Source organism: Branchiostoma lanceolatum, chromosome 1 (genome assembly GCF_035083965.1).
Source record: "Branchiostoma lanceolatum isolate klBraLanc5 chromosome 1, klBraLanc5.hap2, whole genome shotgun sequence".
Classification (NCBI taxonomy): Eukaryota; Metazoa; Chordata; class Leptocardii; order Amphioxiformes; family Branchiostomatidae; genus Branchiostoma; species Branchiostoma lanceolatum.
In genome coordinates this window covers 38,203,090-38,217,680 of record NC_089722.1, presented here as the reverse complement: position 1 = coordinate 38,217,680, position 14,591 = coordinate 38,203,090, and the positions used below count along the sequence as shown (strand labels likewise).

Genomic DNA, 14,591 nt, shown 5'->3' with positions numbered 1-14,591 from the left:
CATGTCACATGCCCACTGTTCTGGATCAGCTTCACATGCTAGTAGCGGAGACTGGTTATATTGCGTCAAAATGTAACTCAAGCATAGTTTAAATGTACCTAGTGACACCCCACTGTACTTTAAAATGGCAATGACTTCCACCATCCTATACTTCTGATCAAAACAATTTTTTGAACGCCTATATCCAGGCCAATAATTTTAGTCATGAGCTTAGTGGATCTGGCATAAGTTGTTAAGATACAGAACAAAAAAAAACAGAACAAGTCAATACTTTATCACAAAGTAGTAATACACCTAACAATTGAATTTGTTTAGCAATGCCAGTACTAGGAATCTCAATTTTCTGCTGTCATTTACAAGTTTGTACACAACATGTGATGGAAATGTATACTCGTATAACTGCTTTCACCTCTCTCATCACGTTGGGAGCCATGCAATGTTGTCAAGAAATAATAGTTTTCCGTACATCACAATCAAATTTTATGGAACATATGCTCAGCTGTCCCCAAAATTATTGTATTGTAAAGGATGTATCAATAGTGAGAAAAAAAAATCACTACCTCCACCTCTTTAGTGTATAGCAAATGTCTCTGACGATCCCACAAAAATTGTACGACGGATATGCCGTTCACAGGTTGTATGTGAATAATGTGGCTTAACCAGCATAGCAACGTGACTGTTAAGTTTTTCTCATCAACAGTACAAAACCCTCTCAAACGGTCTGAATTGATACCCAATATAACAACAGAACCAGTCTGAGTACTTTTCATAATGATATATATCAATCGTAGAAAGTAATTTCAACATTTCTTTCAAGATTGCTTTATAAATCTTGAGATGTTTTAAACAATCTTGAGACTTTTTAAGAGACATCTTGAGAGGAAACATCTTACATCTTGAGATTGTTTCAAAGCATCTCGAGATGCTATAAAATATCTTGAGATGTTCTGAAAGCATCTGGGAAAAATCTTGAGACTTTTTTCTTTTTCATCTTGAGATTTTATGAAACATCTTGAGATGGCTATGAAAAATCTCAAGAATGTGTCATAAAATCTCAAGATTAAACATAAAATCTTGAGATCATTGGCATAAATCTTGAGATCATTGGAATAAATCTTGAGATTTCTTCATTTTCAACGAAGCGTGAAGACCCCCGCTGGGGGTCATTATGATCCGTTGTGTAACAGAGAAGTGTTTCACAAAATATTGGATATGTACCTTTAAGATTTAAACGGTCAGAAGCATTAGTCCAAAGTGCTCTGCTCATTCCAATATTAATCTGCTCGCTACTGACTCACTAATTCTTGTTTCTTTCACTGTAACTTTATGTTCACTGTTTTCACTGTCACCTCTGTATCGTGAACTTATCATTACCGTGAAGAACATTTTGTAATTATTCATGATTCTTCCACACATCCATTCCGTGAAATTCAAATTCAGTGAAAATGTTGATTTTCCTTACACTGTGAAGTTTTGATACCGTGAAGATAAAGTGAATTACAGAACTCAAATTCTAACATGTTGGCAAAATATTTTTGTAAAGAAAAAAAAATACTATGGTGGGTAAAAACTCAGTTACAGGACAAGGACTAAGAAATGTTACAGAGAATGAAATTCATCAAGATTGCCTTTATGAAAATACAAGAATAAAACAGTATTCTTGAAAATCACAGTCATATAAATCTAAACTAGTCTTGTAAACATCATCGTCAATTAGTACTGTTCTCATAATTGTCTCTTAGTCAAAATGTTTTGAGATGACTAACAGGAAAAGTACAAACTTAAGAATATAATGCAAACTTTGTGTTGTTATTGTCAAAACAGAATGTACATGTATACACAAACGATTACAAACTAAGACTTGTACACACAAGAGGAGAAAGAAACGTTGTTAATACGGTCAGCTTGTTATAATTAACACCCAGTGAGTTCGACTTCAAGTGTAAAAGACACTTTCTGTAGTGTATACAATACAAAGTTAACAGAGGGATGATATTAGTGTCACCACTAATCTCCAAGCAGATGTTTGGGGTCATTGTGCTTTTGCACACCTTTTGCTTGTATTGTACATCTATCATATTGCAAGACAATCATTTCTTTTGAATTAATAAAAATAGCACTGGCAAGACATACAAAACAAGGTAAGGCCACACCAATGTCTTTCTTTCAGTTTTCTGATAAATTAGTTAAATTTTCAGGGGTTGAAGGGAAACTTGCATCTAGACTTATGATATTCACTCTCTAATTTTTCCTGTTTCTAGGTATTTCACTTTCAATTGGCATTTTTTATCAAATATGCGAACAAAAAAATCAAAACTGCGTGGCCTAAACAATGTACAGATTCCAATTCCACACATCTGCTTGGAGATTGTTCCACCACCACTCACCAGACATGCAATGGTTAGAACATCCTGGACGGTCATCCAGGACTGCACCGTAACCATGGTGACGTGTTCGTTAGGGAGGAGGACCCGTATGCACCGCACCCCGAGTCTGTCTAACAACAGGGCACCGCTGGGGGTGGGGGGCTGACTTACGTCCGCTATTCCCTGTTGGGGGGAGGGGGGATTGACGATTGGTTAACACAGACAACACAACGATGGGTGAGATGATCATGAGACACACATCTATGTATCATACTATCATATTAAAATGATAACTGATACAGTGTGATAGAAAAAGAGGAAGAGATCACTACAATTGAATGAAAAGTGGCAGTCACTCCAGCTTTGCCGCCATAAACACAACAGTTACTGTAACGTTCTGTGGTCCAATAAGAGGAGTCACATAACTGTCAATCAATTAAGATACTGATTCTGACAGCACATTTTACATGACACAAAACAGTGCAACAACAAGCAGTAAACATAGAAGGAGAAAGTTGTTCTGTAGAATGGACACAACATTTAACGTTGGGTAACATAAATTCGGGATTTTTCCGATGATGGTTGACTGAAATCAATCTAGCAGAACAATAAACCATCCTTTTTTTCTATAATTCTGTCAGTATCATGTACTATCCTTGCACTAATCATATATATGGTAGATTTTGTCTCTAGTCATGCTGACACCATAATATTTCAACTTAAAACTACCGTCCGCCGCACGCAGAATGACAGTGCTGTCGGACAGGGGGGCACATTAATTCGGGAGAGAAGATTCGTCTTGAATATCTTACCGCTAATCACATTTTATACAGCAGCTATTCGTTCCATCCTTGGCTTGAGGAGAGTGCTATGGATATAGACGTGTCCAAGTAAAAAAAATACACGAAAAAACGGCCGTACCGCAAACATCAGTTCGGGAACAACCCGTGTGTTGAGTCGGTAGAACTTCACTCAAAGTCGGCCCATCGTCATCATCGGGCAACGTGTAACGTTACATTATTCATGGAAAGCTAGCTGGATGCCGTAGCAATGGTAATACTACTATGTCCATGTGTTCCTTGTTGTGTTAGGAGCAAACTTTGAGGAAAATATCTTCCTCAGTCCACTATCACACGCAGCATTTAGACAAAAAAGTGTTCCTCACAAACCTTTGTCGTCTGCTTGACAACAGGATTCTGGTTAACAATATGGCGGCGGGAAAATACACGTGCCGTAGGTTGTAGCAACAGAGAGGAGTTTTGATGATTAATCACACTTAGAATCCAGTTGCAGGTTAGCATAAGAGATTGTAATAAGTTGTCTTGTAAATGATTGTGTTTAGCAGGAAGCGGATGTGACATTTTTCTTATAAGCCAGCCGACAACCATGTTGTGTAATTCTCCCACGAAGCCCTCAGACTGTTCCAATAAGGGACGGAGAGTTTTTGACCTCGTCGCCTTATAATCCATGCTTATCGAAGCTTTTCAGACAGTGTTCTGAATACGTAAGTCTGTCAGGTTTGCATTTCTAGCGGTATTACTTATGTTGCATCTAGCACATATCCCTAAATACCCCGTCTTCGAAAAATCCCGAATTTAAGTACCCCGCGAATTTATGTTACCCAACGTTACGTGTAGACTTACACTTTCCGTGGTGCTCCTGGGACTGTCTGCACCCTTGGTCAGGTCCGTCTCCCTCACATCGCACACACTGGAGGTAGGGGTGCCGAACACACTGGGGGAGGGGGGCAGAGATTGTATACTTTAGTAAGAATCACAATCTATTCAATGACTAAAGCCCCCCTGTCACTGGACCGGCAACACGTTGGCAACCTCACTGCGACCGAGCGATCCGACACCGCGCTTTAAACGAATTTCATCAATAAAATGATTTGTACGCTTTGTGTGATTTGTTGTCTTTTTAGTCATACTTGTACGTTTTGCATGGTATTCCCCGTGTAAAGTCAAGGCTAACTCAAATTCAATATAGGACGCAGCGAGGTCGCAAATGCGTCACGGGTCCAGTGAGAGGGGGGCTTGAGGTTTAATCATTAACCTTCTCCCTGAAGTAGCTTTCTGGCACCAAATTTGCATTAGTTACAGGGTTAGGCTACAGTGAGTATGTTAATAAAGTCTGATTCAGGTGTTGAATTACTGAGTTTGATTCCTAACATTCCTGACTAGACATTGTGTTCTTAGATACGGCTCTTTAGAGACTTTCTCCACTCCACCCAGGTGTAAAAAATGGGTACTACCTAACTTCGATTGGGGAGGTAAAATGATTATAAGGAGAAGGATGGGCTCCGCCTTCCAATACCGTGTCCTAAACATAGCATAGTATCTTATCAGTATAAAAACCCACTGCGCCTATGACCTCAAAAAGCCTATGGGATTGCCTATACCTTAGTTGCTTAAAAGCCAAAGCTCTGGAGGAACACTTACCTAAAGTCTAAGGTAGGAAAAGCTAATAACAGAGCCAATGAACACCAGAGAAAACAATATACATTGTATATCCCTACTCCTGAAAAGGATATACATTAAAATCACAAACAACGTTTACCTTTTTGGGCCCTTTGGTTCCCTTGTTGGAGTTCGAATCTTCTTTTTAGAATCACTTCCTCGCAGTGTGGAGAGCTGAAAGTGAAGAGAAGAATTATCCTGTTTCTTTAAATTTTAGTTTACAATTTAGAATGACTTAGTCTAGTAAAGCAAAAGACAAAATATATGATCATTGCACAATGTACATTTGCATGATAATGGGTAACACTGGAAGAAGATAAAATTTTGTGTACTTACCAGGCCTTTCTTCTGCAAAAAAAGATTAAGAAAACAAAATGTGAATTGTAATTAAATTTGTAATGTATAACACAACAACAAGTATTTTTCACTGCAAAAAAAGATAATCAAAGCAAAAAAAAAAGTTCTTATCAGATACATGTATGAATTATCCAACATTAAAACAAACATACCTTTTTGACATGAGTGCAGGGTGTGACTGATGAATTCACTGGTGCTCGAGCACAGATCTGTTGAAGATAGAATGTAATTAATTCTAATCATCAACATTATACAATTGTACCTAATCTCCATTAACATTTATCCTGCAAAAAGTCACATGTATTTGCCACTTGAAAAACAGTGTGTTTGAGAGATCTCTAGTGCAGCACAGTTCAGAAATGCAGAAGTACATCATAAAGGGGGATGTTAGCCTCTACCAGGCTCCAGAGGCGGCTGGAAAGAGTAGAAATTGACAGAAAAACATGCAAGAGGAGTCTGCTATAGGGGTACAGTTTGCTCAGTACAGGATGGCATATTGGACCCTCTCTCCGTAGCCGACTTAGCCTGAATGCCAGGCTTTTTAGCTTCCGTCCGCTACCCAAGCTCTGCTGCGCTACCCAAGCTCCGCTGCCGGCTGGTAGCGGAGCTTGGGTAGTGAACGGAAGCTAAAATTAGTAGAAAGGCTGGTACTCAGGCTATTGCCGACTCCCTTAGCATACTATTCACTCTATTTGGCCAATTTCTACTATTTTTCCAGCCATCCGTGGAGCCTGGTAGAGACTAGGGTATGTTGCATTGGAGATCTTCTGCCTTTTTCAGGGTGGCGAATACATGTGACCTGGCAGAATTAGTAGACATTATTACATGCATACCACTGCAAACAGAAATCAGAACTAACTTAAAGGCATAACTTTAGATAGTTTCACCTACCAAAAAGTGCTAGATACATGCATCTAAACTCCTTCATTTTTTATACAAGTCTTTGTCAGTATCAAGATTGAGTAGTACTTACCAGAGCATGGAAAGAGGAGACGGAGAAATGTCCCAGTCTGGCTAGGGCAGCCTTGGTGGGCTTGGAGGCACACGCCAACAGGGTCTGGAATTTAAAATCATAACACATACTAAATTAAAATCAAGGTAAATTCTCTGCTTAGCACCCAGTACTTCTTATACATGCAACAAACGCTCCCTGTTTGATTTCTAATTGAAAACCTGCTATGGTACAGATCTGACAGAGCTGTAATAATTATGGTACTGATTGTAAAATGGAAGAGAAACTGGAAGCATTCTGATAGAGCACAAGACATATACTGTAATAATTCTTGTTTCTTTCACTGTAACTTTATGTTCACTGTTTTCACGGTCACTTCTGTACCTTGAACCCATGAAAAAACCTGTTGTTATTAATTATGATTCATTCAGTCGCCGCCACCATGAAGTTAAAGTTCAGTGGAAATGTCCATTTTCCTTACACCGTGAAATGTTGCTACTGTGAAGATAAAGTGAATTACAGTACCTTAGGGTTGGGCAGCTCAGTCCCCTGTAGTGAGGCCATGTAACACCTGTATCTGTACAGCTCCAGTTGTACCTTCTCCAGGTTCTGCTCCCATTGGGTGATCTACACATTTGATAAATCAATCAATCAATCAATCAATCAATCAATCAATCAATCAATCAATCAATCAATCAATCAATCAATCAATCAATCAACCAATCAACAAAGCTATTAGTCCAAACAGTGTATGACTTTAAGATGAGTTGCTGCAAGTCCATCAAGTCTTGTTAAACATTATCGAGCTAAAAACAAAAATGGCTGTATGTGTGTGTAAAGTTGTACCTGTTTAGTGATTGCTTCCCTGCTCTTTGGGTCAGGCACGACGGCCATCTGAAGTTCTCCCATCTTCTTCATCTTAGTGTCCTGAACAGAGAGGCAAACAAGTCAGCAGCATTTCACAACTGTCTGGAGCTTTGTAACTGAAACCTTTACCTGTACCTGTACCTGTAAAATTGTTATAGGTCCGGACCTGAACATCTACTTTTATACAAGTCAAAGTACATAACGTTACATGCACAAGTCAAAGTTGTGCGTAAGTATATACATGTACATTGTCAAGTCAACGTTGTACGCACATGTAAGTGGTATATACAAGTCAAAGTTGTACGTAACACGATGCATTTTGCAAAGAGAGGCTTCTTATTGGAGGAACAAATTAAGAAGTGTGACTTACAGCATCAACTTTTTCCTCCAGTTTCTGAGCTTCTGCTCTCAACAGCTTCAAGGTGTCATCCTTTCCATGCTGCCTTGCAATGGCAGATGAGCAAGCTGAAATACAGTTCAATTCTTTTAAAACTAATTTTCATGATCGGTTTGTTAAACATGCAGCCTAGGCTCCCAAACTAAACAAATGATATACAAATGTTAGTCTATGTGTTTGGAAGTGTTATAGTTACAAAAGAAGGCCATAGGGTACTGTAATTCTTGTTTCTTTCACTGTAACTTTATGTTCACGGTTTCCACGGTCATCTCTGTACCGTGAACTTATCATCACCGTGAAAACAACCGTTATTATTTATGATTCCTTCACACATCCGTTCTGTAAATTGCTAGCCGCCATTGTGAAGTTAAAGTTCAGTGAAAATGTCCATTTTCCTTACACAGTGAAATTTTGCTACCGTGAAGATAAAGTGAAGTACAGTATATAGGATGCACAATAGAGACTCAGTGTATAGATTCAAGATTTCAAGATGCATTCAATGTACCAAGTTTATAAAAATTCACAACGACATACAATATTGCACAATCATAAAACTATCTTTATGTATTGATAAATGTATTTAACTAAATGTTTTTAAGAATTATGATTATGGCATTCCATATTTTCTTCACTGAAGTTTTGCCTTTTTTAAACACTTTTCACAAGTACCACTTAAGAAGAGAACAGGTAGGTCTAGAAGAGGTCTTGTGAGATAACAGGTGTTGACACCTGTCAGTAAGGTGTTTACCTAAGGACAGGTGTGTGGGAGAAAAGGTAGAAACATACCTGAGTGGATGGCAGTTATCCAGTTCTCCATCTCGATTTGAGTATACGCCTGTAGGTAAAAATAAAGCCTCAATTTTACTTCAACGAATTTGATTGACGAAAAACGAATCTTTTAAGCTTTGTGTGTTTTGTTGTCTTTTGGGTCATACTTGTACGTTTTGAATAATATTTCCATTATTAAGTCAAGGGTAACACAAATCCAGTTTAGGACGCAACGAGCGTGCCGCGGGTCCAGTGAGAGGGGGGCTTTAGAAATACATGTAGGACAGATAGCTTCCTTCTAAAGGCTTTTTTTTCTTTGCAGATAATTTTAACAGGTACTGGATAGAAAAATAGCAATGTTCACAGGAGATAAAATAATGTGTAAGTACCTGGAACAGGTAGGCGTCGCCAAAGCCGTTGCTGAGACAGAAAATGTTTTCTCTCTTTGGGTGTTCTGGCACAGCTTGAGCAATGCTGCCTTCGACAACTGTAAGACAAAAATAATAAGATTCTCAGCATACTTGAAACCATAGAATCACAATACAATGTACATACATCTATTCATAAACATAAAACATAAATAAGTGTTGAACAGATCACAACATCATGGCCAAGTACATTAGTTTTAGCAGGAAAACCTATACTGTAAATGCATTCAAGTTCGCGTGGTTTCTATTTCGCTCTAAAGCGAAAAGGGAGTGTTCCCGGTGGTTTTAAGTTCGCGGCAGGGCTACAGTCACATACTCTTACATTGTTGGACCAAAACCTTCACTGTGGTTTTAAGTTCGCGGTTTTAAGTTAATGGTTGCCGCAAAAACCGCGAACATAAAACCACCGTGAACATTTCTGCATTTACAGTAAATCCAAACTTGACATGTTGTGATTTCCCACAATTTACCGTGAAATTGGTCAATTTCGATAAACCAAACATTTCAAGCTCTAACTAACGTATTTGCTTCATACATGTATCATTTCAACAGCAAATCGACATGGGACTAATGCTTTTTTGGACCTACATCTATCTTGTACAAATCACGAATCTAAAATACTTGTTCAAACTAAAGGGCCATTGATACAACAGTCTTTGCAATTTGAAAGGAGGCTGCTAGGGGTCTTCCAACTGAAAAACAAATTCTTCAGAAAACACACACTTTCAAACATAAGAAACCTAATCATTTCAAAGCTTTATAGCACTTGGTTACAAACAAACAAACAAACAAACAAACAAACAAACAAACAAACAAACAGTCACAGGTGTAAACATACAAAATAAATGTCCTCTATTGTGAGGGGGTTAAAAAACAGCTGACTTACACAGGGTTTGCGTTGGCTCGGAGTTTTCGTCCACCGGCTGTTTCTCGTCACACTCAAAAAACAGCAGCAAGGTGCCCTTAAGGCAAACTGTGGTAATGATAGAAACCACCTGTTAATGAAACATGTCTAGAAAAGTAAGGTGCAGAAATACGATTCTAGTAAGTTCTATGGATATAAAATAGTTATGAATCATTTTGAGGCCACACCAATTTTATTTGTTGATTCTCAGATTTTTTCAGAAAAAAATTGGAGCGACAGGGCAAAAAAAAAATCACAAAATCTAATTTTTGGCAAATAATGTTGATAAGCAATCCGTGCGATGTTAGGGCACGTGCGATGTTAGGGCGCCCCCTGTTGTACAGATAAGAATGTAATGGATTCAGGCAAACTACCAAATAACCTGTTCACAAAGCTGTATTTCTTTAAAAACAAGGGTCTGGAAGGGGATTTATGTATAAAGGTCATTAAAGATTTTTTCCAGCTTACCCCAGAACTTTCTCCACCGTCTCTTGTTGGACAGTTCCACTTTCTTCTTCTTGTGTTCCAGGAAGTTCTTAACATGCAGCCAGCCAGTCTTCCTGATACTGCCTCCCTGTCTGTTGTAGGCTTTGTGAGACCTGTGGAAAGTGGGGTTACAAAACTTTATGTCACACCTCTGGTATATTAAAGGAGTCCTAAACTCCAGAGGGAGGTATAATTTTCCAATAGATAATGATTTTAGGAAGTAAAAAAATGCACTCGATAAAGTACCCATTAGTCCTGTGCGCATCAAAAAGCATTCAGTATTCTACCTCGGTAGGCTTAGTGAGGATTTTAATTGTTTTACAAAAAATTCGTTGTGTCATTTACCACAAGAGGAATTCTGTAAAAAGTCGTCTGGTTATGTATTCATTGATACATACATTGTAACCCATTGGAAAATATCACCCCCTTCTGGAGTTTAGGACTCCTTTAAGAACTGTGAAAAGAAAAACCATATCAGGTGTAAGAGCTAAGGTACAAAGTATTTCCTCCCGAAACATTGACAGAATCTTTACCAAGTAGAATTGCCTGCTAGATTGTACTAAATATTGGAGGAACAACTGTTGAACATGTAACTTTTAACACCTTTTCCAACCAAGTCTTTCTGTAGCAGGACACCTGTACAGCTGTAACGACTGGTCCGCCAGCTCGAAAAGCAAAACATGCACCCCCACAACCAGCCAGTCCTGGTTGCTGTAGTACATCCAGTCGCTCATATTCGTCCACAACGAATCCATGATTTCAGGTGGGCAAACTGATTGTTGACTTTGAATCCATAAGCTTCACAAAATATGGTTCAACATAAGTCATCGTCAAAAACCAGCTCAGATTTTCCATTGGTTGCATCACAACTAAACTGCATTCACGAACGAGTCCATAGAACATTATCAGGAGCTATTTTTCACACAGTGAAGCAAAGTTACACGCATCGCGGACCATTCAAGTTGGACCGGAACGAATCCAATGTTTTCAGCTACATGTAGGTCAATGAACTGTTGATTGCAAAATCCACTATTTTCACCAACCATGATTCTGCAGATAGAGTCACATTCGCAATCCTGCATGTCCTTTCCACAAAAAGTGCTGCGACAAAACTGTGATGATGATGATGATGAAGTCCCTTGCATCTAGTTATCTGGTCTCACAATGAAGCAAACAACACATGCATTTTGTTGTCACTGCTCAACTTGGACCACAACAAATCCATGTTCCCAGGCAGGGTGGCGAAAGGTTTACGGCAAATCCACAGACTTTGTAAGCTGTTGTTTTGCATAATCTTCCCAGACTGAATCCACATTATAAAGTGTCTGGCATCAGCAAGTTTGGAAGCACATCCCTAATTGCTCAAGCTTGGACCACAGTAATCCATGTTTCCAGGGAGGGCGACAAAAGGTTTACAGCAAATCCACAAACTTTGTATGTCGTTGCTCAATCATGACAAAAGTCACCATCAGAATTCTGGAGACTTGTACCTCAAAACGACAGTGCCCTGTCAGTGTAAACTCTTTTAGCATCTATCTACGCAACACAACAAAACAATGGTTGCACACGCGTGCCACCGACTGCGCATGTCCACAAAAGCATTGAGAATCGGTTGGGCAGGATTAGACTGGAACAAAGCGGTGTGCAACATTATCAGCCTGGGAAGGGGAACACTCCGCACCCAATCAGGGAATCTAATGAATACACAACACCACATGTATCACTCCCTAAACCAGAGGTCTCGCGTAAACATCCGGTGATACTGATTTTATTTTAGGCCACACTGCTTCCTTAGACATTTCAGATTTAGAGTAAGATCAAGGCACAGGGTAGGAGGGAAACTTGAATCTGACTGAGTTTACCATATTATTCACTTCTTGAAACTCTATTGTGCCAATGACAAAACCTGCTAGTGTGCCATGTTTCATGTTGTTTTTCCAGTTTGCTTTAAGTTTCCATTAGTTCCGTTCAATTTTGAAAACTGAAAAATCATATCAAACAAGTTCTTAGAATTGAATAATTCCCTATATAATTCCAGCTAAGATAAAATTAGTCCGAAGTAACTTGAAACCAAATGTACATCATTTCTTCATCTTTAATTAGGTTTACCACAGTTGACCTACATTTAGATTTGTTTATAGTAAACATCGATGTTGTGGAAACAGCGTACTGGTCCATCAATATACATGTACATCTAACGATATACTAGCTGCAATAATGCATAATGAAATGTACAAGTTACAGAATCTACAGTGTATTCCGGTAGTACATGTACCACACAAAGGCAAGAGGCTTGATTGTATAATTCATAATTATTCATAATCTTTGGCATATCCAAAACATCTAAGTTGTATGATTAACAGTTATATGCTTGGTTGCTTTTTGGGCCAAACAAATTCAATCTATTATGAACTAGAGTTCCACGACCTCATACCTTCGCCAAATGATTTTAACCTTTATGACTGACGTATTAGGAGTGTTTCTCATCAATCATAAATCATACCAGTTCATTGTCTTAAAATATAACATGTCCAAAGTATGAGCTGAACAAATTTATCATCAATTATGCAAATGAGGCCCTTATTAGCATAATTTGATTCAACGTCATGTTCACATTCACATAACGTCCCGATGCCACAAAAAAGGATTAAATGTATGAAATTGCCGTCTTTTGCCAGTGTGGAATAATAGAAGTTACTCATTAAGTATGCAAATAAGGCCCACATTTGCATATTTTCTATCTATCAACAGTCCTCTCTTCCTCAGTTACAATTTGAATTGTCATATCATGGAACAAAGCAGATTTTTAAAGTTGCCTCATTAATTATGCAAATTAGAATCTGATTTGCATAATTATCGTCCAATCATACTAAGCATCACAAAAGCTATCCACATACCAAAAATTATGACCATCCATCAAGGCCATCATGTTATAGTATTTTCTCATTAATTATGCAAATGAGGTCTTCATTTGCATAGTTCATATCAATTAATATTTTTCTCTTCCCCAGTTACATATGTCACATGTTTCAGAGTCCTATCATGGAATTTGGCGGATGTATAAACTTTCCTCATTAATTATGCAAATTAGATACTGATTTGCATAAAAAGTGTCTAATCATGTACATCATCACTCAAGCTATCTACCTACCAAAAATCATTACCATCCATCAAGCCCTTCTTGAGTTATTCCCTTTCAAAGTCAGACGCAAAACCTGCTCCTGCAGTTCCAAAAAACCCACACCACTTAATCTCTGTCCAAAGATCTATCTACCACTCAAAAATAAGTTCCATAGCATGTCCAGAACACGAGATATCAAAACAGGAAGTTCCGCTGCAGTACCGTAAGAAGCCGCTAGGGGGCCCCAAATCTCATCGTTTTTAGGTCTCATCAAAACCTACCAACATACCAAATATCAAGACAATCCATTAAGGCATTCTCGAGTTATCCTGTGCCACTACAAACAGACAAACAAACAGACAAACGCTACCCTCTGCATAACCTTCTCGGCGAAGGTAATAATCTACAAAACAGAGTTTGTGAGGAAAGTATGCAACTTTCGGTACACACAATTTTAAAGAGCGAACATATTAATCAAATGCAACTTCTCCCCCCAGTCCTTTGTTTTTGTTATGACTTCTTGCTTAATTTTTGTCTTAGAACTGAGGAAATGAATACTGTAATTCACTTTATTTTCACGGTAGCAAAATTTCATGGTGTATTAGGAAAACGGACACTTTCACTGAACTTTAATTTCACTGTAGCGGCAAGTGATTTACAGAACAGACGTGTGTTTTTAGGAATCATAAATAATTTACAACAGGTTTTTCACGGTGATGATAAGTTCATGGTACAGAGGTGACCGTGGAAACAGTAAACATAAAGTTACAGTGAAAGAAACAAGAACAGTAATTGGTGTGGCGTTAACAGAAAGTTGTTTACCTGGTGGGAGAGTGCAGGTCAGATTCCTCCTCCTCCTCACTTTCATTGATGGAGCGGTCTTCTTCGTTACTCTGTAAATAAACGATACAGGCCATTAGACATTGTTTCCTCAACAGGTCCTTACAATTCGTGTGTTGGGCTCTTTGGGAAGTGAGAAAGAACTTACTGTGCACTAATAATCACTGTAAGTTGTTTAACTGCGGCTATCCTTATAAAAAGTTGTCACAACAGATTCAGACAAATGTATCAAAAATTTTATGCCGCTTTCTTGATTTTAGGAATCGTTGTTTGATTTATTGGTTGTTGACGAAGTATTTCGATTTAGCATTAGAAAATTCACCATTTTCATCCACACTACAAAATGACAAAACCTATCAAATCAACATGATGCGAAACATTTTGTGTCAAATCATGTTTGATGGCAACTACTGTAAATGCAGAAATAGTCGCGGTGGATTTATGATCGCAGTTTTTGCAGCGACCGCTTCACCGCGAACATTTTTGTCCAATACTGTAGCAGTATGAGACCGTAGGCCTGCGGCGAACACTCCATTTGCACCTTAACGCGAAATAAAAACCACGCAAACTTTAATGCATTTAAAGTATACTGAAAGATAACTATGAGTAGGTAGCCAACTGCTTTTGCAGATACGAACATGGGTAC

At 38.4% G+C, this 14,591-nt stretch overlaps 1 protein-coding gene across 8 annotated transcripts in view; it reads right to left on the bottom strand.

The window, feature by feature from the left end:
- Positions 1 to 14,591, bottom strand: part of LOC136421919 (rho guanine nucleotide exchange factor TIAM1-like) — an 86,246-nt gene that overhangs the window by 29,995 nt on the left and 41,660 nt on the right. For 7 of the 8 annotated variants that reach the window (XM_066409527.1, XM_066409532.1, XM_066409511.1 and 4 more), the window contains 14 exons: positions 13,928 to 13,998; positions 9,967 to 10,097; positions 9,481 to 9,567; positions 8,556 to 8,653; positions 8,185 to 8,233; positions 7,372 to 7,466; positions 6,981 to 7,061; positions 6,660 to 6,761; positions 6,156 to 6,239; positions 5,335 to 5,391; positions 5,162 to 5,173; positions 4,926 to 4,999; positions 4,010 to 4,100; positions 2,388 to 2,549 (listed from right to left, as the gene is read on the bottom strand). In XM_066409527.1, coding sequence (XP_066265624.1) covers positions 2,388 to 2,549; positions 4,010 to 4,100; positions 4,926 to 4,999; positions 5,162 to 5,173; positions 5,335 to 5,391; positions 6,156 to 6,239; positions 6,660 to 6,761; positions 6,981 to 7,061; positions 7,372 to 7,466; positions 8,185 to 8,233; positions 8,556 to 8,653; positions 9,481 to 9,567; positions 9,967 to 10,097; positions 13,928 to 13,998 — 1,194 coding nt within the window. The remainder of the gene's footprint in view (positions 1 to 2,387; positions 2,550 to 4,009; positions 4,101 to 4,925; positions 5,000 to 5,161; positions 5,174 to 5,334; positions 5,392 to 6,155; positions 6,240 to 6,659; positions 6,762 to 6,980; positions 7,062 to 7,371; positions 7,467 to 8,184; positions 8,234 to 8,555; positions 8,654 to 9,480; positions 9,568 to 9,966; positions 10,098 to 13,927; positions 13,999 to 14,591) is intronic. The other variant, XM_066409560.1, reaches the window with a different exon arrangement.